The 24,888-nt window shown below is 46.5% G+C and overlaps 1 protein-coding gene across 1 annotated transcript in view; it reads right to left on the bottom strand.

Annotated features, from left to right (window-relative positions):
- Positions 1–1,904: 1,904 nt before the first annotated feature.
- LOC140428586 (transcriptional repressor scratch 1-like) overlaps positions 1,905–24,888 on the bottom strand; it is a 48,643-nt gene continuing 25,659 nt past the window's right edge. Inside the window, exon 2 of the mRNA XM_072515228.1 lies at positions 1,905–12,582. Coding sequence (XP_072371329.1) covers positions 11,882–12,582 — 701 coding nt within the window. The 3' untranslated portion in view covers positions 1,905–11,881. The remainder of the gene's footprint in view (positions 12,583–24,888) is intronic.

Here is a 24,888-nt window from a genome sequence, read left to right as displayed (position 1 = left end):
AGGGTCATGGAAGTATATAACAATCAGCATCCGTCAGGGTCTGTATGAATATACCTGTTTGCTGTCTCCTCGGTCTGTGCTGCATGTCATGGAGAACACACAATGTGGATTGCCACGAACGGCCATTAACCTGGAATATTCCCTGGAGCATCATTTGCGCACAAGGGATCTGCATACCGACACGTTAATCCATCTACCTCTCTCCACAAAGCCGCTGGCACCTGTCGCAGCCGTTGAGGTAATAGCCGCCCTCTATTTCTTAGACACTCTGCCGGTAATGGCGGCCCGCATTAAGGAATGGACCCAGGCGGACCTGAAATTGTCCCGGGTCCGGCACGTGGTCCAGTACGGGACCCAGCACCAGGCTTTGCCAGATGAACTGAAGGCCTACACCTCAAAGCTGCCAGACATTAGCATCGAGGACGGTGGTCCTCTTGTGGGGGACATGGGTGTCGTGCCCCAGCAAGGTCGCACATCTTTATTGGTCGACCTGCACAACGGACATCCAGGGTTGGCCACTTCTAAAATATTGGGGCGCAGTTATATTTGGCGGCCTGGATTAGGCTCAGAGATTGAGAAGGTGGCCCCCAACTGCGCTCCATGCCAGGTGCACCAAAAAGCCCGCCGGCAGCTCCGATGCACCCCTGGGAGTGGCCCGGGAAGCCGTGGTCGCAGGTCCACATAGACTTTGCCGGTCGGTTGCGGGGGCCACATTCCTCTTCCTTGTGGATGCCCACTCTAACTGGCTGGAGGTCTACTGGGTTCCCACTACGACCCAACGTGGACAGACTGCGGAGCATCTTCAGCACGCACGGTTTGCCCAAAGTCCTGGTATCTGACCAGAATGGCATTCACCACCGAGGAGTTTGCGCCGTTCATGGCTGCAAACAGCATTCGGCATGTACCTACTGCCCTGCACCACCCAGCCCCAACCAGATTGGCCAAACGAGTGGTTCAAACCTTTAAACGGGCAAAAGGAAACATGCCCACAGGATCCTGGGAGACGCGGTGAGCGGGATCCCTTTTCAGTTATCGCACGATGCCACTTGCCATGACCGAGATCGCGCCAGCGGAATTACTCATGGGGTGACGGCTCAGGACCCACCTCAGTCTCGTCCTCCCCGACATTGTGGCACGGGTCCATCAGCGCCAGGAACGCTCCAGAAGGGACTCACGTCGGGGCCCAAAGATCCGCAACTTCAAAAGAGGTGACGCGGTCTGCGTCCAATATTTTGTGGCGGGACCCACATGGATTCCTGATGTGGTCGTCCGCACAACAGGACCAGTGTCCTCCACAGTCCAGGCCCAGGGAAATGATTGGAGGATCCCCCACAGGGTATAAACCCCGGCCTGGGAGCAGGTGGGAGAAGAGGACTCTGAGGGGGAGTGGAGAGTGAGAGAGTTATTGTATTGTGGAGCAGTAGAATAAACCTAGATGTAACCTGTTTGCCTGGCAACGTGTGGAGTCCTTACCTTTGGTTACAACATCAGCAGAAGAAATACAATCAAGGTTGCGGATGGGAAATCCAAGAATAATTGAAGACACAGCTGGGAGGTGTGTCTGGGACCAAAACTGCCAGGTTTCTCAGGGTGAATGAGCTAAGATGAGGCTTCCACCCTCCACTTCAATCTGGTCACCTCGCATGTTAAATATTGGTGCTAAGTTGATTAACGCAGTTGGAGACCCCGAGTCAGGTGGTTGAAACACGTTTTATTCTGTGCTTCAGGGTGAACGTTTCGGCGAACAGACAGAGATGATTACTGAGTGACTGGCACAGCAAAAAATCAATGACCCATGACCGTGAACCATGACCCCTTGAGCCTTCAGGACACAAAGAAGAGCAGGATGGTCCCAACTCATGCAACTGCACAAAGAAAACACCTAAAACAAACACAAGGGGAGAGATATTTAAATCCTTTATTCTCCTTCTGAAGTTTGGCAAAGAGGTTTGGTACAATTGTGCTTTCTACAGTTGTGTGTTCAAATCCTGTTTTCTTTATAAAGAATAAAATAGTATGGAAAATTCCAGAAACTGTGTACATCTTGTACACTATGCAGTGTACAATAAAAACCGAGTGCAAGTATAAATTGATGCAGCAGAATATACATTTGTGTTTTATATACAAAATTACTTTTTCTAAAACTAACTATAATGCCAGCTATGTGAGTTATATAAATAGAAAAGGGAAGAGAGAGGAGGGTAGCAGAAAGTGAGAGATAGGGAGAGAGAGTACAGCAGAGAGAGTGGGAGAGAACAGAGAGAGAGAGAGCAGAGTGGGAGAGAACAGGGAGAGGGAGAGCAGAGAGCGGGAGAGAACAGAGAGAGGGAAAGCAGAGAGAGTTGGGGAGAACAGAGAGAGAGTGGGCGAGAACAGAGAGTGGGAGAGCAGAGAGAGTGGGAGAAAACAAAGAGGGAGAGCAGAGAGAGTGGGAGAGAACAGAGAGGGATGGCAGAGAGAGTGGGAGAGAACAACGAGAGGGAGAGCAGAGAGAGTTTGAGAGAACAGAGAGAGAATAGAGAGCGGGAGAGCAGAGAGAGTGGGAGAGAACAGAGAGAGGGAGAGCAGAGAGTGGGGTGGAATAGAGAGCAGGAGAGCAGAGCGAGTGGGAGAGAACAGAAAGAGAGAGGAACAGCAGAGAGAGTGGGAGAGAACAGAGACAGAGGGAGAGCAGAGAGAGTGGGAGAGAACAGAGAGAGAGAGGAACAGCAGAGAGAGTGGGAGAGAACAGAGACAGAGGGAGAGCAGAGAGAGTGGGAGTAAACAAAGAGAGGGAGAGCAGAGAGAGTGGGAGAGAACAGAGACAGAGGGAGAGCAGAGAGAGTGGGAGAGAACAAAGAGAGGGAGAGCAGAGAGAGTGGGAGAGAACAGAGAAAGGGAGAGCAGAGAGAGTTTGAGAGAACAGAGAGAGAGGGAGATCAGAGATAACAGAGCGAGGGAGAGCAGTGAGAGTGAGAGAGAACAGAGAGAGGAGGAGAGCAGAGAGAATGGGAGAGAACAGAGAGAGTGGGACAGCAGAGAGAGAGGGAGAGAATCGAGAGAGGGGGACAGCAGAGAAAGTGGGAAAAGGTGAGAGAGGGAGAGCAGAGAGAGTGGGAGAGAACAGAGAGAGGAGGAGAGCAGAGAAAATGGGAGAGAACAGAGAGAGTGGGGCAGCAGAGAGAGAGGGAGAGAATAGAGAGAGGGGGACAGCAGAGAAAGTGGGAAAAGGTGAGAGAGGGAGAGCAGAGAGAGTGGGAGAGAACAGAGAAAGAGAGATAACAGAGAGAGTGGGACAGGAGAGAGAGGGGAGAGCAGAGAGAGTGGAAGAGAACAGAGAGATGAGGGAGAGCAGAGGAAGTGGGAGAGAACAGAGAGAGGGGAACAGCAGAGGGAGTGGGAACAGGAGAGAGAGAAATAGCAGAGAGAGTGAGAGCGAACAGAGAGAGGAGGACAGCAGAAAGTGGGAACAGGAGAGAGGGGATAGAAGAGAGAGTGGGAGAGAACAGAGAGAGGGGTTTGCAGAGAGAGTGGGAAGAGGAGAGAGAAGGACAGCAGAGAAAATGGGAGAGAACAGAGCGAGGGGGACAGCAGGGAGAGGGAGAAAATGGAGAGAGTGGGAGAGAACAGGAGAGAGGGAGAGAGTGGGAGAGAACGGTGAGGGGACGATAACAACAAGAAAGAGAGAGAAAACAGAATGGAGAGGGGAGATGGCAGAAAGAGAGCATGGGGGAGAGAGAGGCCAGGAAAGAGAGAGGAGGGTGACAGTGGGAGAGTCAGAGAACGAGAAATGGAGAGAGTGAATAGTAGAAAGAGGGGAATGGGGGAGAGGAGGATATCAGAATGAGAAAGAAATGACTGAGATAGAAGCATCTGATCAGAATCAGAAATCTAGGTTGAATGTTTCTATTAATTTTGATCATATATTTTAAATAGTTTCTGAGCTTATAATCTATAAAATGATTTGTGGTAATCACATACAACAGAAGATAGGACAATGTCCTTTACTGCAGGTTCTGTGAAGGTTGCTGTTACTGCTTTCAGACAATATGCGCCCTGGGTTAAAATTGCTCACTCAGCATTTTATTTCAGTTGCTGTTTTTTCTGGAGCTTGCAGTGTAACAATTTATGAATATTAATTTCATAAGCATTATTCCTGATCATGAAAGAGGATGTAATCTTCTTTACTGCCCTCGCTCCAGCCCTCGAATAAGCACCCTCAACATCTCTTCTCCCCCACAACCGTGAGGAGTAGACCAACCCTCAGATATCACCGCATGTACCATCACTTTTCACTGGACTGTAAGTTTCACGATTGTGTCCGGAATATTTAATGTCACCACACTGAACTTTAGCCTGAATTTGCTGCCTTGGTAGTGGAACGTCAATCTACTGGAGGTGAGGTTCTCAGATCCTAATTGCTGTTGGTTAGGCTTTTCAAAGAGGAGCTATAACTAAACCATCACAATGTCCATTAGCCTTGTTATTTAGACCCGCACTAGATGACATGCATCCATTCTAACCCCCTGCCACTTCTGCCTCTTGGGTGAGATGTTAACCCAGGGCCCGTCTGGGGATGGGAATTCCATAGCCTCTGAAGGTAGAAATTCCTCCTCATCGCCAACTTAAGTGGGAGCAGGGTGACCAACGCTCGGGGAAAGAAAAGAAGATAGACTCTGACAAGTGGAAACATAGGGCCGTGGGTGGGGTTGCTTGCACTGTGGGAACGGAAGGTATGTTGGGGGGGGGGGGTCCTGGATTATGGGAGTGGGTCACGAGGAGGTGGGCGCGATGCACATACATGGGAATCATGGAACTCCAGAAACCATGTAGCAGGGAGTCAGGCGCAGCCTCCGAAGCGATGGTTTGAAAATACGGACAAACAGCGTCCTGGCTTCGAACGATCCCAGAACACAGGACAGCCCCCTCGATTATAGGAGGGTTCCAAAAAGTCCAGGATGGTTGGTCACCCTGAATTGGAGACCCATTACTTTCAAAGTAGGCCCCGTAGTTCTAGATTCCCCAGAAGGGGAAGCATTATCTCAGCATCCACCCTGTCAATAAGATCAACTTTCATTCTTCTAAACTCCAAGTCCAACCTGCTCAATCCTTCTTCCTAGGACAAGCCCTTCATCTCGGGAAGCATCTTTTTTTGCCAGCATCTGGGCGGCTGCAATTTTAGCCTGGCAAACTGTTTTTAACAATGTGATTTTGATCTTTCTGGCCCACTGACATGTTCAATTGTTTCATTGTTCTGAGTTCGTTTAAGCCAGTCTGGTAACTGATCCATGCTCACTGTGCTTGATTGTTTAAGGCTGGGTGTGGACTTGGAGCAAAGAAAGCAGACACTGGCAGAAGCTGAGCTGTCAGCATGGTGCAGATATTTTGTAACTGCAGAGATATTTTAAAACTGTCGTACAGTTCGAAGCTAGTGTTGGCTCTGCATTGCTGTGAGACATATAAGATGCACCATGTCCGTGAGAAAGCCTAAGGCGTCTCCTGCCTCGGACCTCCCTCACTCTCAACTCTCCCCACCCGGGTAAACCCCCGCCTTCCCCTCTAGTGCACTTACCTCGTGCCAGCAACTATTTCCTTGGATTCCCTGCAGCAACTCAGCGGGAATGGGCTATGAGGGACACCGTGTTGTATTATATGGTGGAGACTGCTGTCTTGGACAGGGAAGACATTCAGGGACACCCATTACTGAGTCATGGGCAACTAGTGTCGGGTAAGCAGAGATGAGGCCAACAAGTGGTTGGAAAGAAATGCAGTTTTTCCCGCATCATCTAACAACAACCTGTACTTATATAGTATCCCTTAATCCAGTAAAACATTGGAAGGTGCCTCACAGGAGGATGGTTAGACTGAAAACTGACACTGAACCAAAGGAGGAGAAATTTGGTCAGATGACCAAACACTTGATCACAGAGGTAGGTTTTCAGGAGCCTCCTGAAAGGAGAGGTAGCAACGTGGCGAGGACTGGCGAGGGCAATTCCGGAGCTTCGAGCTGAGATAACTGAAGGCACGGCTACCAATGGTGGTGCAAAGCGGGTGGGGAATGCACTTGAGGCCAGAACTGGAGGAGTGCAGAGATCTGGTAGGGTTGTTGGGCTGGGTTCCAGGGACAGGGCGAGGTGAAATCCTGGAGGGATTTGCACACAAGGCTCAGAATTCTAGCAATGAGACATTGCTGGACCGGGAGCAGGTTAGAGAGCACGAGTACGAGTTGTACTTTTTATAACTCAACCACAACATATAACATACTGAATCTAATCAAATCAGTTAAAAAAATAAAGTTGGAAATAAAGTTTAAAGTAAAAATAAATGTGAATCCCTCAAATCTGGCTTTGCAATGAAATCTACTCCTTCATAAACCAATGGTACAAACAGTTGAAATAGTGGTAAGTTCCCACTAGAGGGCAGAGCTAACTATAAAAGCCAAATAGCTTTCTGATGCAGCCAAGTTCACATGAGATAGTGAAGTGATTCTCACAGACCAGGTTTAAATCACTCTCTGTGCTGGCTGGGCTACTCTGGGACAGTAGCAGGGATTCCACAGGTAGCCCTGCACCAGGGAACTAACATCAGTCACGATTCCTGCGCTGATCGCTAACCAGCAGATAGGACTTGCAAATAGGCTGCGATGCCCCCAAGGTCAAATAGTTTGCCGAGATTCACTGGGCCAGAGCAGGCGTGAAATGGTCACTTGGATAAGAATCTGTTTTACAATGCGGTTGCTGTACTCAAGTCAGCAAATTCAGGAAGTGTTTAAAATTATTAATTGGGTTGAGGGGGTATATAGAGAGAGACTATTTGCTTTTGTTGGGGGTGTACAGGACAAGGGAGCTTAACCTTATATTTAGAACTAGCTTGTTCAGGAGTAACCTCAGGAAGCACTTGTTCACACAAAGGGTAGCGGCAATGTGGAATTCTCTGTTTTCCCCTCCCCCGCCCCCAAACCTGACACTGATAGATTTTGTTTGGGCAATGGGTGACAAGGAACCAAGGGAAGGTAGATGGAGTTGAGATACAATTAGTCAGGATCAAACTGAATGATGGAGCGGTTTGAGAGACTGAATGGCCTCCTCCTGATCCTATGAGGGGAGAAAGTTGGAGGGACGTGCAGAGGGCAACGATTTATCTAGTACAAAACCTCCAATTTACGCCAGGGGGAATTAGTCAGAGGCTCACAGCGTGAAACAGATACTGAGAACACCCCCCGTGGACATAACGTGAGACAAAGAGCACAACAGCAGCCTGACACAGACCCTGTAACCAAAGGACGACTACTTAATGCTTTGTCCTCATATGCTTGCTCCATCCCCTGCGAGGTCCCTGATTTCCATTGTTAAATAATACTGCAGTCAATCCCTGCATTCTCTTGTGAAAGATATAATAAAAGTAGAAGAGGGAGGAAAGCCATGCATCATCGAATTATTGCTGGAATACAGCGTAGTGCCTTATTTACAATATCGACATTCACTCAATTCCCCAAATTGTCTTTTCTCAAGTGACCCATGCACTGCAACAACAAAAATATAACCCATAAACGGTGCTTCAAAAAATAGTTCAGAGCTGTCAGGAATTCAACACGAACTCCCAGCCCTTTCAGTGATGTTCGCACCTCTTCAATAGATGGCATGAATAAATAAATAATTAAATACATAAACAATTAAATAAATAAATAGTTAAATACATAAATAGTTAAATACATAAATAGTTAAATACGTAAATATTAAACTTAAAAAAAAACATTTTTTCTTCAAAGTGGCAAGCGCTTTGGCAACACAAGGGTTAACAATCCATGGCTCATAGATGATTGGCTCAATAAATTTAAAGGGGAACCATTTCATGGAAAGAGTACTTAGTTAGAGGTTCTTCCCAGCCTTCTCAACCTTGCCCCTCGCCTGAGGTGTGGTGACCCTCAGGTTAAATCACCACCGGTCAGCTCTCCCACCTCACAGGGGAAAGCAGCCTATGGTCATCTGGGACTATGGGTATCTGGGACTATGGCGACTCTACTTTTACCTTTACTTAGTTGGCGCATTCACAGTGCAGTGTGAATGACACTAAAGCACGCACACCAATAAACCACTTCTGTGTGACAGCATGGGGAAATTACATAAGGGTTTTCACCTTCAGAAATGTTGTTCCATGGAAATAGCGCCCCTTGATGATTAACAATAATAATAAATAAGCATAAAAATACTTTACAATGCTCAAATACAGTAGAATCCAGCTACAGTGATTGTTTCGGCCAGTGGAGAACGAACTTGCATTTCTATAGCGCCTTTCACGGCCCCCCCTCTGCGGGACATCCCAAAATGTTTCACAGCCGATGACTTACTTTCAAAGTGTGGTCAGTGTTGGCACAGGAGTGCAGACGACCGTCAATTTGCAATGCGGAAGGTATGCCCAAACGGTCACTGTGACTGGTCGAGCCTGGCACCAAGTTCAGGTGGTTGCCCTAAGCTCAGCTGTTCGGCCAAAGCATGTTGCCAGCGGGTCTGAAACTCGGAGCCCGCCCGTGCAAGTTATACTCATCGTGACGGTGAGAATTTTACAAGCAATTCAAGAAAACCGACCCCAAATGTCTGCTGCGTGGAAGGAAAGCTGAAACAAGATATCAGAAAACATGGGATGAGGGTTTAATTAACGGAGGAAATTCAATAGGTGAGTGGGAGGGGCTGCATTTTGGTGGGAAGAATAGGAAAACCACAAACTGCTTCGATAAAAGTCCAAATGGGGTCATGGGATCTGGAGGTTACTGTACACAGTGGTAAAAGTTAAGAAGGGTATAAAATCTTCAAACATAGCACTGAAATTCATTTGTGAAGGAATAGAATTGAGAAGCAGGGATATTTTGTTAAATTTGCATATAACCTTAGGTAGACTATATTTTAGGTACTGTGCACGGCTCTGGTCTCCAGGTTATGAAAAATACATCATGGACCCTTGTGATGAGTGTAAGAAATTGAAATATATTATATTTCATATTTGTGGCAGTAATGTTATTAAAAACCCTGGTTTAAAGTACATGCAGGGATGGGCAGCAAGGTGGTGCAGTGGTTAGCACTGCCGCCTACAGCGCTGAGGATCCGGGTTCGATTCTGTCCCCAGGGCGCTGTCTGTGTGAAGTTTGCACATTATCCATGTGTCTGCGTGAGCCCCATCCCCACAACCCAAAGATGTGCAGGGTAGGTGGATTTGACACCTTGATTGGTGGAAAAAATAATTGGGTGCTCGAAATTTATTTTTAAAAATACATGCAGGCAGCATGCCTGCTAAAGCTGTAAATTAAAGAGTCGTAAAAGGTGGGGTCATGATTGATTCCAACCACTTGGTAACAGATAAAGGGTTAATGCAATCATGTTTTCATTGCTGTAGATATACTGGAGAGTAGATCATTTATGAGGGGTTGATTTTTAGTCCTAGCTAAGCAGTTCACGAAATTTAGTGGGATGCAGATGCAATTAATGGGAGGAGCCAGGTCTGTCTGTAGTTTTGCAGTCTGTTCTAGTATTTTAGGTTGAACAGCAATTTTGTCAAATGCTGTTAGGTTGAGCAGAAGTGTACTGGATCTGCTCTTGAAAGGAACTCCCTCCAAAAGTCTCCATGCAGATAAGCAAGTAACCTGTTTTGTTAGCTTTATTTATAAGAGGCATTTGAACTGTATTGGGTTGCAGAATTGGAATTTGTGGCAGGTGTAGATAGTAAGTTCCCAAGTTTTCCCTTTTATTTATGTACTGTTTAACTGATAATTATAAAGCTATTTCTTTGATGTTAATGCGGTTAATTCTGCGTTTAGATTAAAGTTTGTTTTAACATAAAGGATACCCATTGGTCAGAATCATCACTCCGAGGGTGAAGTATCCTTTCCTCACAGTTTTACAATAAAGACATTGTTTGGGGTTCTCACCTGGTATTCTAACCAAGGTATGGCTCTGGTCCAGTATCCTAACACTCTGGACCTGGATAAGGTGCAGGATGGATTCATTAGGACGGTGTCAGAATAACTATCAGCAAAACCTAAACAGTCTAGGTCTTTTTAATTATGAAGAGATTTAATAGGTTGGTAGCAAAGAAAGCACTTGTGAGGAGTCCTAAACTAGGGGCCATAACTATAATGTAACCATAAATGAGGGAATTCAGGGGGAAAGACGTGCTTGTTAGGTGAATTGGACATTTTGAATTTGCCCTCAGTGTACCCGAACAGACGCCGGAGTGTGGCGGCTAGGTGTTTTTCACAGAAACTTCATTTCAGTAAGTCTTCTTGCGACAATAAAGATTTTATTTTATTTTTTAAATCCTTATTCTGAAAGCGATTATCGCGTGGAACATGGTACCAGAAGGTGTGATGGGTGATTCTGGAGCCATGGATAGCAGCAGTGAAGGCTCAAATTTGTCTTCCCATCCTGTGGTTGACCAGGAATCTCTCCTGCCCCTACCGGCTGCCATTGATGTGTGTTGGAAGGAACTGATACTCAACCCGTTTGACTGCAATGTGAATGCACCTTCCTTGACCATCAAGTCCTGAGGTGGGACTTTTACCCAGAGCTTCTAGCCCAGAGGAGGTGACGCTACCCACTGCGCCACAAGACCCCCGGAGCAGAAGGCGTAGTTGAGGCAAATAGCGGAGATGCATAGATTTAAAGGGATGCGTGCATGAAGGAACAATGAATAAAAATAACGCTGATGTGGTTTGATAAAGTATGTTTAGAGGAGGCTGGTATTGAGCTTAAACATTGCAGAGACTAATTGGGCCAAAAAGCTTTCTTCCATGTTGTAAATTCTATATTGAGATGAATATATCTTGCAGAGATGTGCCTGCGTTTAGGATCTTCTACTCTATACCTAACTAAATAGCACTTTCACATCATGCTGTTGACTAACCAACTGCCTGAGCTGCTAGCAAGCTTTGGGTCACACAGGATTGTAGCACCTACTGCTCTGGTTGTATGCTTATAGGAGATTGGGTTCACTTTTGGCGGGCGATCCACATGGTCACTGTAGGTAGATTCTACTGTAGATCAACTCAATGAAATGGCACAAAATGTTATTTTTGTTTTGTTGAGGAAAATGATCAGCCTTAATACACACCGCTGGCTGACGGGCAAATTCTGGGAACACACTTGGAAGTATTGCATTGTCTTGAGATCAATGAAAAAAAATGACCCTTTTGAAAAGGTCGAGTACAATTCAATCGCCGTGGAAGATGCAATAAATATATCCAGTAGCAAAGAGCAGCATAAAAAATACAGAGGTCATCTTTGCGTGTTTGTGCATGTGTGTGTGTGTGTTTGCGCATGCAACCATAGCACGTGACGTTGGCATGTTCTGGAAGAGTAACTATACCTATGGGTGCATATGTATCCATGTGTGTATGTGCGGGTGTACGTGGGGGTGCATACATGCCTATTTGTAAATGTGCATGTATCTGCATGCGCATGCATGTGTCTGCATGTTTATGCACAGGTGCATGTTCGCACTTGTCGTTGGCGTGTTCTGGGAGACCGACTATACCTGTGTGCGGCATACGTGTCCCTGTGCAGATGTACACGTGCACGCACATGCCTTTTTGTACAGGTTTAGGCGCCAATGTCAATGCTCCCAGTGCTTTTGTTTCATTTCTTCTTTCTTCCAGCGCTGGTTGAAGTATAGAAAGAGCAGTCCAACAAAAAACTTCCTGCAGCATGACAAAAATATAATCTTCATGTCATGTCAACAACTTTGAAATGGTTGCAGTTTTCTTTTTTTTTCAAAACAAAAAGAGCAAATCCAGCATATATATTTTTTTTAAAAACAAGTTTGCAAGTAATCTCAAGAAGTATTGCTTTGAGGTGGAGAGAAGTTTTTTTTTTCCTTTAAGAGGTTTGCATTTTGTCTCTCGCTCTTTTATCTTTCAGGACTCCCCCTCCTGGGGGCCCTTGAAGCAGGCGGACTCATAGTGCTTGTTCAGGTAGGACTTCAGGGCGAACGTCTTGTTGCACCGCTTGCAACGGAAGTGCTTGAAGGCGGAATGGGTCTGCATGTGTGCCCGCAGGTTGGAGCGGTCCGCAAAGGCTTTCCCGCAGTGGGCGCAGCCAAAGGGCTTCTCACCTGTGTGCGAGCGCAGGTGGCCCTGCAGCAGCCAGGGCCGGCTGAAGGCCTTCCCGCAGGTGCCGCACTTGTGCTTGAGGTCGTGGGTGAGGACATGCATGGCGAGGGCTGGCATAGAGACGTAGACCTTGGAGCAGGTCGGGCACTTGCGGGCCAGCTGGCTGTCCAGGCTGCGATGGGTCTGCTTGTGGCGGCTCAGGTTGGACGAGGTGGCGTAGGTCTTGCCGCACTCCCCGCAGCGGTGGCGCTGGGCCGCCTGCCGGCCGCTCCCGCTCCTCCTCGATCGGCCGTCCGTGATGAAGAAGGCGTCCATGCTGTAGCCCTCGCTGACCGCCGCTTCACCGCTGAAGTAGCCGCTGGCCAGCCCCGACTGCGGGCTGTCGGGCTCCAGCCCCTCTGGTTCTCCATAGACTTCGCTGACTTTGGTATAGACAGGCTCGGGGACTGTCAGACTCTCCCCTCCACTCTCATACACCGGTGGGCTGATGTAACTATGAATATAACCTAGAGATAGATGGGCAACAATATCAATTAATTCACGCGGGAACAAAACACTGCTGGAAATCTGAAATGGAAACAGAAAATGTTGGAAATATTCAGCAGGTCGGGCAGCTTCGAAGGAGAGAAACAAAGTTAACGGTTCAGATCAATGACCTTGCATCGAAACTGGGAAAAACTAGAAATGTCACAGGTTTTGAGCCAGTGTTTGGGGGGGTGGGGGGGAGGAGGAAGAGGGGAAGGACAAAGGGGAAGGTCCGTGATAAAGTGGAGAGTAGGAGAGATTAAATGACAGAAGGGTTCATGGCGCAAAGCCAAAGGATGCAGTAATGGGACAAACAAAGAAACAAAAGATATGCCTCGAGGAGTGTGAATGGCAGGATAGCCTCCCATTGGCTATTCCACACACACTTTTCCCAGTTCTGATGAAATATCACAAAAATATTAACTCCACAGACATTGCCTGACCTGCTGAGCAGTTTTTGTTTTTATTTCACTCATTCTTGCTGAAACACACTCAACGATTTGCATTTCTGTAGCGACGCAGGACCTCGCAATGGGCTTCAAAAACCAATTAAACACTTTTGGACTGTCGTAATGTAGGAAACTCAGCAGCCGCGCTCGTGCACAGCTTAGATTAAGTGTTGAAGTTTTGGAGTGAGATTTGAAACCAAAACATTTTGGCTGGGAGACATGTGTGCTGCCTAGTAAGCTGACACCATCATTTGAGAATTGAACAGCCCAGATGGAGGCAGTTTGGTCTATTGTATTTGAATTGACACTTTGAAAGCCTATTAGAATAACCCCAAATTCAGGTTCCTTCTTTTCACCTCTGCAATACTTTTCCTTTCCAAAAATATATCCAATATATCCCACCACCCTTTCAGGAACTGCAAGCCAGAACATCATAACTCACTACGTAAACAACGTTATCACCTTCTCCCCTTGTATCTTTGCCCCATTACCTGGATGTTCTCCGACTAATGGAAACAGCTTCCCTTATTTATTCTCCCAATGCCTCGTTATTTTGAACACCACGATTAAATCTTTAGCTATAGCTGCTGAACACTATCATTATAGGGTTAGTGGTTCATGACTGGTTCCACAACCTATCATTATCACACTGGGGGCCCAAAAGGTCACAGTTTGATTGACAGCTCCAAAACTTTGACGTAGGACTATGAATACAAATGTTTATTTTTATAAGGGATTTAATACTTGAAAGAAATGTTTGTTTTATTAGGGATTAAACACTTGAGTATTGAATGGGTTTTTGTAATGGATGACTAACGGCATCCCTCACCTCAAACATCCTGCAGGAGGAACATTGCACTCCCTTCCCTGCCATCCCTCTAACTTTCTACCAAGATCTGGCTAACAACTAAATTAAATTTTTTATATAAAAAAAATTAATAACAATAATAAAATATGGTACTTACCTCACACCAATGGGTTTTATTATTAGGTTAGAGGAGGAGGGCGGGTGGGAGACACTACACGTGTAGTGTCTCGGGTTTCCTCTCCACCAGAATGGAGTTCAGTCACAAGTGGAGTACCACAAGGATCTGTTCTGGGGCCGTTGCTGTTTGTCATTTTTATCAATGGCCTAGAGGAAGGCGCAGAAGGGTGGATGAGTAAATTTGCAGACGATACTAAAGTCGGTGGTGTTGTCGATAGTGTGGAAGGAAGTAGCAGGTTACAGAGGGATATAGATAAGCTGCAGAGCTGGGCTGAGAGGTGGCAAATGGAGTTTAATGTAGAGAAGTGTGAGGTGATTCACTTTGGAAGGAATAACAGGAATGTGGAATATTTGGCTAATGGAAAAGTTCTTGAAAGTGTGGATGAGCAGAGGGATCTAGATGTCCATGTACATAGATCCCTGAAAGTTGCCACCCAGGTTGATAGGGTTGTGAAGAAGGCCTATGGAGTGTTGGCCTTTATTGGTAGAGGGATTGAGTTCCGGAGTCAGGAGGTCATGTTGCAGCTGTACAGAACTCTGGTACGGCCGCATTTGGAGTATTGCGTACAGTTCTGGTCACCGCATTATAGGAAGGACGTGGAGGCTTTGGAGCGGGTGCAGAGGAGATTTACCAGGATGTTGCCTGGTATGGAGGGAAAATCTTATGAGGAAAGGCTGATGGACTTGAGGTTGTTTTCGTTGGAGAGAAGAAGGTTAAGAGGAGACTTAATAGAGGCATACAAAATGATTAGGGGGTTGGATAGGGTGGACAGTGAGAGCCTTCTCCCGCGGATGGAAATGGCTGGCACGAGGGGACATAACTTTAAACTGAGGGGTAATAGATATAGGACAGAGATCAGAGGTAGGTTCTTTACGCAAAGAGTAGTGAGGCCGTGGAATGCCCTACCTGCTACAGTAGTGAACTCGCCAACATTGAGGGCATTTAAAAGTTTATTGGATAAACATATGGATGATAATGGAATAGTGTAGGTTAGATGGCTTTTGTTTCGGTGCGACATCGTGGGCCGAAGGGCCTGTACTGCGCTGTATTGTTCTATGTTCTATGTTCTAGAGCATTAAAAAATATAGTGAGGTACAATAGACACTTAACTTTATTTTATTCAATCTCATGGCGGCTCCTGAAGTCTACCTAAGGTGGATTGTGGGTGAGTTGGAAAGGGGGGTTGGAAGGGCAAAGGAAGGTGTGTGGGGGTTCATTGGTTGGCATCAGTTGGCAGGAGGTGTGAGGGCTAGAGGAAGGTGCTGTGCTCCGAAAGCTAGTGATTCAAAACAGACCTGTTGGACTTTAACCGAGTGTTGTAAGACTTCTTATTGTTTTTTTAATTGAGTGGGACAGAGTCCAAGAGCACCAAGGTAGGCCTTTTAACAAGCAAGCCGAGGCACACACTGTATTGTTACTGGAGTGACGGCACAAGCTCCTGTTTACCCACTCCTCCACCTCCCAGAACGAACATCCAAAGATCGAGGGCACTTTCTCCCGAGTCAGGTTGTGGAGACAGAGGGCGGAATTCCCCCCCCCCCCGCCCACGCCGGGTGGGAGAATCACCCGGGCGCCGCGCGGGTTCCGCCACGCCGCCCCGACGCCCGCACGGGATTCTCCCCCCCCCCCCCCCCATTACCGGCCGCTACAGAAATGGTCGAGCGGCGATTCCCCGGCCCGGATGGGCCAAGCGGCCTGCCCAACACGACAGGTTCCCGCCGGCGCCATCCACACCTGGTCGCTGCCGGCGGGAACAGTGCGGGAACGCCGGGAGGGGGGGGTTCCTGCACCGGAGAGGGGGGACTCAATAGGGGTCTGGCCCGCGATCGGTGCCCACCGATCGGCGGGCCGGCCTCTCTGAAGGAGGACCTCCTTTCCTCCGCTGCCCCGCAAGATCCATCCAACGTCTTCTTGCGGGGCAGCCGCGGGGAGGACGGCAACCGCGCATGCATGGGTGACATCATTTACGCGGCGCCGGTCGCGTCATTTACGCGGCGCCGGCGGGCGTAAATGACGCGGTGCCGCTCGTAGCCCCCAGGGGGCGGGAGAATAGGGGGCTGGGAGCGGCCTCCGACGCCGGAGTGAAACACTCCGGTTTTCACTCCGGCGTCGCGACTTAGTCTCCCGATGGGAGAATTGCGCCCAGAAACGCTCTTCACTCTGTGCCCCCAACTCGGCAGTGAAAACTTGGACCTTTGTCTGCATCAGGGAGATAGAGAGCAGCCAGGCCCTATCGAACAAGCTAAAACTATTCATCAAATTGATAGAATCTTACAGCACCGAAGTTTACCAATCAGCCCAATGTGTGAGTGCGAGCTCTTTGAAAGCGCTATCTAATTGGTCACACTCTCCTGCCCTTTCCCAGAGCCCCGATATTATGGAGTCTGTTTCGACCATCATTTCAGGGAGGGCATTCCAAATCACCAGATCTCACTATGTTTGAAACAAATTCTCCTCAGCCCTCTTGCTAATTACCTAAAAATCTGTCTCTTCTTTTTCCTGACCCACAACAAGTCGTTTTTAAAATTCTTACATGAGATGTGGACGTCGCTGGTAAGGACCAGCATTTGTTGCCCATCTGTCCCTCATTGCCCTTGAACCAAGTGGCTCGCTGACCCATTTCAGAGGGCAGTTAAGGGCCAACCCCTTTGCTGTGGGTCAGGAGTCACACGTTGGCCAGGCTGGGTAAGGATGGCAGATTTCCTCCTCGAAAGATCATTCGTGAACCAGATTTTTAAAAAAAATCATTCAATGATCGTCAATCAATGGTCACCATGACTGAGCGAAGCTTTTAATTCCAGATTTTTATTGGTTCAATTTAAATTCCACCAGCTGCTACGGTGGGATTTGAATCCATGTCCCCAGAGAATTAGCCTGGGAACGAAATCACTAGTCCATTGGTGTTACCACGATGCCATAACACTGCAAAGCCACATAGATGTGGCACTCCATTGCAAGGAGCTTCACAGAAGCATTATCAAACAAAATTTCACACTGAGCCCATTAGGATCCTATTGAGCCAGGTGACCGAAAGCTTGTTGACAGAGGCAGGGTTCAAAGACTGCGTTAAAGAAAGAGAGAGGGGTAAAAAGCTTCAGAGAAGAAGGGTCCAGATGTACGAAAGCACTGCCACATTTGGTGGAGTGATTAAAATCAGGGATTCTCAGTAAGAGGTCAGAATTGTAGGTGCGCAAGAACCTTGGAAAGTTGTGGGACTGGAGGATGTGACAGAGAGCGAGGGGCGAGGTCACTGAGAGATTTGAAAACAAGGACACGGATTTTAATTTCAGCGCTAGCCATTCTGAATCTTTTTGTTGCTTGATTCATTTTAACAGATAATTTGTGCATGAAGCATTGGTAAGTTGTCATGTGAGAGTACCTTTAAGGAATGGGTGCTTATAAATGGGTATGTATATAAATATCTATAGTGAGAGTACCTTTAAGAAATGGGTGTTTATTATTGGAGTGATGTCAGAGAGTGGGTGGAGCTGGGCTGTCTGTCAGCTTTTTACTTTTGTTTTTGAGCAGGCTGCAGGGTGTGTTTTAGTTTCGTTTTCAGTGTTGGAGCTGAAGCCAGACCAAGCAGGTGTACTGCTGTTCTCTCTGCCATCAAAAGACTATCTCTTGATCATTTGGTAAATTCAGAATTATAAATGTTTCCAGTAGTGACTTTAACCTGATGTGCTTCTGACAAAGGTTTTGTTTTTAAGTCGCGTATGGGTGTTAAAAAGGAAAGCTTAAAGGTTCACTTAGTGTTGTAGTCTTTGGGGGTTGTATTTGAATTAATGGTTGCTAAGATGTTCACTGTATGTTTTAAAAAGGTTAACTTGAATTCATAGAATAAACATTGTTTTGCTTTAAAAAATACTTTTCCATTTCTGCTGTACCACACCTGTAGAGTGGGCCGTGTGCTCCCCATACCACAATCTATTAAAAGTTGTGGGTCAGGTGAACTCCATGATACACTTTGGGGTTCTCTAAACCCTGGCCCATAACAAAGTTCACATTAACTTGGGATTGGTTGCAGTAATACCTCATTGATGTGTGATTTTGTTGATACAATTATTTAAAGAAAATATAAAATTTTCATTTATATAGCGGCTTTCACAAACCCAGGCTGTCCCAAAGAATGTTACAACCAATGAAGCAACATTACTTGTTGTTTTTTAGTTATCCTTTTTACCCTTCGACAGCACCTTCCAAACCCACAACCTCCACCACCTAGAAGGACAAGGGCAACAGATGCCTGCAACTTCCCCTCCAAGTCACGCACCATCCTGACTTGGAACTATATCGCCATTCCTTCACTGTCGCTGGGTCAAAATCCTGCCAGTCCCTCCCCAGCCACATTGTGGATGTCCCTACACCACATGCAGAGGTTCAAGAAGGCAGCTTGCCAGCACATTCTCACCGGAAATTGGGGATGGACAATAAGAATGCCGGTCCAGCCAGGATAAATATCGACCAGAGCACGGCAGATAATTCCCATGCTCTTCTTAAAAGTAGTGTCATGGGATCTTTTGTATCCACCTGTGAAGGCAAACAGGGCCTTGAGTAGTATCTCATCTTAAAGAAAGTGAGGTTAGACAAATGGGGGAACGGCTGAACACTTTATCCCCACAGCCTTCTAATTAGCTCAAAATGGATTTCTGAGTTGTCTCATTTGTCGCTGGTGAAGTCAAAATAACGTTCCATTTTAAATTGGTGATATTCTAAAATGTGGTTTAAAAATATTTAAATTTTTCAAGGGCTCTACATTTCCTACATTATCTTTTCAAAATAAATTTAGAGTACCCAATTCATTTTTTCCAATTAAGGGGACAATTTAGTGTGGCCAATCCATCTACCCTCTACATCTTTTGGGTTGTGGGGGGCGAAACCCACGCAAACACGGGGAGAATGAGCAAACTCCACAAGTATCTAAGGAAGGATGCGCTGGCCTTGGAAAGAATCCGGAGGAGGTTCACAAGAATGATCCCTGGAATGAAGAACTTGTCGTATGAGGAGCGGTTGAGGACTCTGGGTCTGTACTCGTTGGAGTTTAGAAGGATGAGTGGACTTATGATCTTATTGAAACTTACAGGATACTGCGAGGCCTGGATAGAGTGGACGTGGAGAGGATGTTTCCACTTGTAGGAAAAACTAGAAGCAGAGGCCACCATCTCAGAGTAAAGGGACGATCCTTTAAAACTGAGATGAGGAGGATTTTCTTCAGCCAGAGGGTGGTGAATCTGTGGAACTCTTTGCCACAGAAGGCTGTGGAGGCCAAATCACTGAGTGTCTTTAAGACAGAGATGGCTAGGTTCTTGATTAATAAAAGGATCAGGGGTTATGGGGAGAAGGCAGGAGAATGGGGATGAGAAAATATCAGCCATGATTGAAAGGCGGAGCAGTCTCAATGGGCCGAGTGGCCTAATTCTGCTCCTATGTCTTATGGTCTTATGGACAGTGACCCAGAGCTGGTATCGAACCTGGGATCTCGGTGCCGTGAGGCAGCACTGCTAACCCTTAGTGTTGGGTGGAGGTGTTGACTTTGGGTGGGGTGCTCTTTCCGGGGGCCGGTGCAGACTCGGTGGGCCGAGTGGCCTCCTTCTGCACTGTAAATTCAATGATAATCTATGATTAATCTAGGACAAAGGTTCGGCACAACATCGTAGGCCGAAGGGCCTGTTCTGTGCTGTATTTTGCTATGTTCTATGTTCTAACCACTGCGCCACCGTGCTGCCTTTTCCTACATTACAACAGTGAGTAAACTTCAAAAATATTTTATTGGCTGTAATGTGTTTTGAGATATCTGGTGGTCGTGGCAACATTATATCAGTCTTCTCCATCCCAGTAATCATCCTAATGTTGTTCCTTGGCATTTTGGTGCACAAACAATGTGAAAGATCACTTAAGCCCATGAGCTTCATTGCTGTGACAACACAGGTCTTCAGTGGCCCTCTTGATCCATCAGTTCAAATAGCTGCCACTGTTACCATCATCACCGAGTGAGTATAATACAATAATTTCAAATACGTTCTCCACACAACCCAACGTTTGATGAGTGGAATCAATAAATTGCCACCCACCAACCCACCAACAAGCAATTCAATCAATATTCTGGTGCTGACAGAAACCTGATTTACAGGCAATAAGTATTATTCCCTCGCAAACCCATTCTTATTTCCTTATACATTCCACCATTTGCCCTGAACAAGCCAATACACCAGAAACATAGTTCTAATTGCCAAATGCCAACTTGCACCAACTCCCTCCTACTCCAATGGCATCATCATTTGCACATCTCATCCTCTTCTGTCCCTTCCACGCTCCCATTTCATAGAATCATAGAATCCCTACAGTGCAGAAGGAGGCCATTCGGCCCATCGAGTCCTCACCGACCCTTCGAATGAGCACTCTACCCATGTCCACCCCGCTCTATAACCCCACAACCTAACATGTACATCCCTGGACACTGAGGGACAATTGATCATGGCCAATCCACCTACCCTGCACATCTTTGGACTGTGGGAGGAAACCGGAGCACCCGGAGGAAACCCACGCAGACACGGGGAGAAAGTGCAAACTCCGCGCAGACAGTGACCCAAGGCCAGAATTGAACTCAGGTCGCTAGCACTGTGAGGCAGCAGTGCTACCCTCTTTGCCACCATGCCGCCCAACATCACCACAACAGATTATCTGGACATTTACCTCCATTGGGGCTTAATTTGTGAAAATTGGCTGTTGCATTTACGACAACACAACTGTGATCGCAGTTAATTAGAGGCAATTTTCTTTGTTTCATTTTTAGTGAAAATCGTTATCATGGGCTCCCTCTCAAGTTTGTTTTTTTAGCCGATATCGCATCCCTCAGTCTCTCTACTGATTGACATTGTATCATTGATGACTTCACCTTATACTTAAAATCCATAGAAACCCTACAGTGCTGAAGGAGACCTTCGTCCCATTGAGTCTGCACCAACCTCCCATTCTACTCCCCGCTCTATCCCTCTTACCCGCTGCTTTGATCAATGGCCAATCCAGCTAACCTGCACATGTTTGAACTGTGGGGGTAACAGGGGCATCCGGAGTAAACCCACGCAGACACAGGGAGAACATGCAAACTCCACACACACGGTCATTCAAGGCCAGAATTGAATCCAGGTCCCTGGCACTGTGCCCCCATTCCTCCAGTCTTCTTCCCTACGATCTTTCTGAACAATGCAGTAATTCACTCTTGACATAACGTTTCTCACTGGTACCTCCTAACAGCCTCACAACCTCACTCATTTTCTGGACGTTTAACTTCCAAGGTCACAATTACTAACAAGGCCACTATTGTCCAACTCGCTGCAGCCTTACCAGCCACACCTTCATTGCACCTCCCAATTCCACCAACACTCACAATCTGCCCAAGAGCAAAAGCATCAATTGCCCAGTTCCCTTGCCAAAATCACTCCTAAGCTTCCAGCTCCCTCTCTCCAGCCTTACCTCCGACGCCATCGTCATGTTAAATAATTTCCTCATCTCTGCTTTGAGCACTCTACCTTCTGCTAATTGCCCATTGCCTCCCAACCCTGCAACTCACTTCATACCTTCCCCATGAATTCTGAAGACTGACCCAGTCATGCATCACTTGACTTGGCTTAAAAATGAGAGATTTGCACCTCTTGTGCCTCAGGACCTCCATAAACCTGAGCTCATCTCAAACTCTGCTGCCCCTCTGGTAACTCACACTAAATCCTGTTCACTCATCATGACTCCATGGGCTCCCAGTCCAGCAATGCCTCAGTTTTAACATTTTTGCCCTTGTTTTTCAAACCCCTCCATTGTCTCATCCCTCCCTCATTCTGTAATCTCCTCAGCCCTCTTCAGATGTCAGCACTGCTCTAATTCTGGCCCCTTGAGCGTTTCCGTTTTTAATCCCCCAACCATTGGAGACTGTCTTCAGGAGTTTAGGCACCAAGATCAGGAATTCTATTGGAAAAAACCTTTCCACCTCGCCACCACATTCTTCCCAGTAAAGGCATGGTTTAAAACCCATCTCTTTGACCAATATTTTTCTTCCCTGTGTCATGTCAGAGTACCTTTAAGAAATAAATGTGTCAGCAATATACCTTTAAGAAAACAGTGATGTCAGAGAGTGGGTGGAGCTGAGCTCAGTTCAGCCATTTTGAAATTTAAGTTTTGAGGAAAAGAGCTTGCCTGTGTCTGTGTTTGCAGTGAGCTGGATTTGCTGTGATCTCTGCCATGAAAGACTATCTCTGGATCATTTGGGTGATTTAAACTCATAATAGTAAAGCCTTTAACCTGATGTGTTTCTGTTTAAAGGTGTTAAGTCTTTTTTGGATGTTGAAAGGAATAACTGAAGGATTATTTAGTGTTGTAATGTTTTCGGGGTTACCTTTGAAGTAAGGGATGTTAAGAGATCCAATGTTTATTTAAGAGGTAAAGTTGAGTTCATGGAATAAACATTGTGTTGTGTTTAAAAACCCATATGTCAATAACTGTAATATCACACCTAGAGAACAAGCCGTGTGCTCGGAAAAGCAACAATAGCATTAAAGGGAGAGGTTGGTTAAACTCCATGATACATTTTGGGGTTCTGAAAACCCCTCTCCCATAACACCTGCCCCAATAACGCCTTCTGTGGCTCAGTTCAGACCTTGCTCGGAAATGCTTCAGTGGTGTGAAGGGTCTTGGGGTGTTTTACTGCAATAAATGCGAGTTGTTATAATTGTTGTACCAAAACACTTTACAGCCAATGGGTAGTCTGGGTAACACATTGATAGGATTTGATGAAGAAGGGTGAGAGGAGGCTGACGTGGAGCATAGTAACAGACCAGCTGGGCTGAATGGCCCGTTTCTGTGCCGGAACTTTGATATAATTCTATCTCATACATTTCTCACTTTCTCCCAATCACCATCGTTCATGTAACTCCCTGTTGTCAGCACGGCAGGCTGTACGTCTCTAAACCTTGTCCTCCAGAGATTTAATACAGGTTTTGAAAATGATCTGGGGTTTTCACAGAGTCAGTAAGGAGAAATTGTTGGCAGAAGCAGAGTGATCAATAAACAGGGAACACAAATTTAAGGTCATGGACGATGAACAAAGAGCAAAGAAAATTACAACACAGGAACAGGCCATACGGCCCTCCCAGCCTGCGCCGATCCAGATCCTTTATCTAAACCTGTCTTAATGAAAGCAGAGGGGCAGTGAGAATAATTATCTGGTCCTGGTTATGTTCTGGCGTGTATGCCTGAAGGGACCTGGAGGCTGGTTCAATAGTATTTTACAATGGAGCTCACACAGAAGCATGAAGAGGCAGTGTCAAGGAGAGGTTGGAGCAGGTGAAGGAGTGTGACAGGTTTCCCGTGATACACTATCAATTATGATGAGACGAGAGTAGAGAGTAATCGAGGCTTTATTGAGCAGAGATGTGTTGCCTCCTACAGCTGCTGCCGAAATGGCTGCAGCTTGGTGATCACACACATTTATACTCTGCCTACTGGGCGGAGCCAGCAGGCAGGGATCTACCCCCGTGCCTGTAGTACAGGAGCCTTACCGTATTACATCTCATACGTGCACCATATACAACAGTGGTGACTACCACATCCTGCTCTCCCTCACCTCCCCCCCCCCCCCCCCCACCCCCCCCCCCCCCACCATCTCCTCTAAATGCCATGAGTTGTTTAACCAGTCGGATATTTTATAATAAGATAAAAGCAAATTACTGCGGATGTTGGAATCTGAAACAAAAACAGGAAACGCTGGACAATTTCAGCAGGTCTGACAGCCTCTGTGGAGAGAGAACGGGGAGCTAATGTTTCGAGTCTGGGTGACTCTTTGGCAAAGCTGGGGGAGCTGGAGATGGGGTCAGATTTGTATTGTTGTGGGGGGTGAGTGGAGCGGTGGGGCTGGGCTGAGGGTCAGTATTGGTGGAGTTTGACAAAGATGTCACGGACAGAGAGACAAAGGGAATGTTAACTACGTACGTACTGTGTACGTTCTCTCGGCCGCAGAAAAATACTTTTCACTGTACTTCGGCACATGTGACAATAAATCAATCAAATCAAATCAATGGGGGTGATCGAGGCTAAGAAGGGTATTGACAGTGGCACATTAAGAGATCAGAATGTGTTAATGGAAGAACAATGGTAAGCAGTGTGCCCGAAGCAGTGTGGTTTTTTAAATAATACTTTGCGTGCGATAATGGTTAAAACATTTTTTAAATTGTTCCTGCCACTGCTCACAATTGACTATCAGCTGCTGAAACAGGATTTGAACCTGTAATCATCGGGATTGTCAGCCACTACCAAGAGAATTGGTTCCTGCTTGGACCACAAAATGCGGCGATCGCGAATTGGTAGCAGAATGTCACCCAGTGGGCGATAGTTCTTCCCCTAGCAGCTAGTGTAGTGTGGAGTGAAGCCAGGGGACAAGCTGCCAATGGCACTTGTGAATAGTTTCAGCCCTTCTCTGAGATACAGTTTCAGCACACAGTGGTATTGTGCGGGGCCAGTAACGAGTCGTTTTAATGCATCTTCATGATATTCAATACTTTTAAAAAGCATTAACCCGTTTCATAAAAAGAAAGGCTTGCATTTATATAGTGCATTATCGCACCCTTCGAAGCACTTGACATGCAGTGAATTGCTTTCAAGTGCAATGACTGCTGTTACGCAGGGTTGTGTTATTCACCTGTGAAAACAGCAGACAAATGAATATAAATGCACTCGCTGCTAATATCACACAGTGTGATTTAAGCCCCTAAGACTGTATTTAGCAAACTATCAATGTGGAACCCGCTATAGCTCCAGCATCATGATTGATCATTTTTATTTTTAGCTCTCATGACGCACGCTGTGT

Source organism: Scyliorhinus torazame, chromosome 8 (assembly GCF_047496885.1).
Source record: "Scyliorhinus torazame isolate Kashiwa2021f chromosome 8, sScyTor2.1, whole genome shotgun sequence".
In the NCBI taxonomy this organism is placed as follows: domain Eukaryota; kingdom Metazoa; phylum Chordata; class Chondrichthyes; order Carcharhiniformes; family Scyliorhinidae; genus Scyliorhinus; species Scyliorhinus torazame.
The sequence above is the reverse complement of the archived record's forward strand: the minus strand, read 5'-3'. Positions and strand labels throughout refer to the sequence as shown.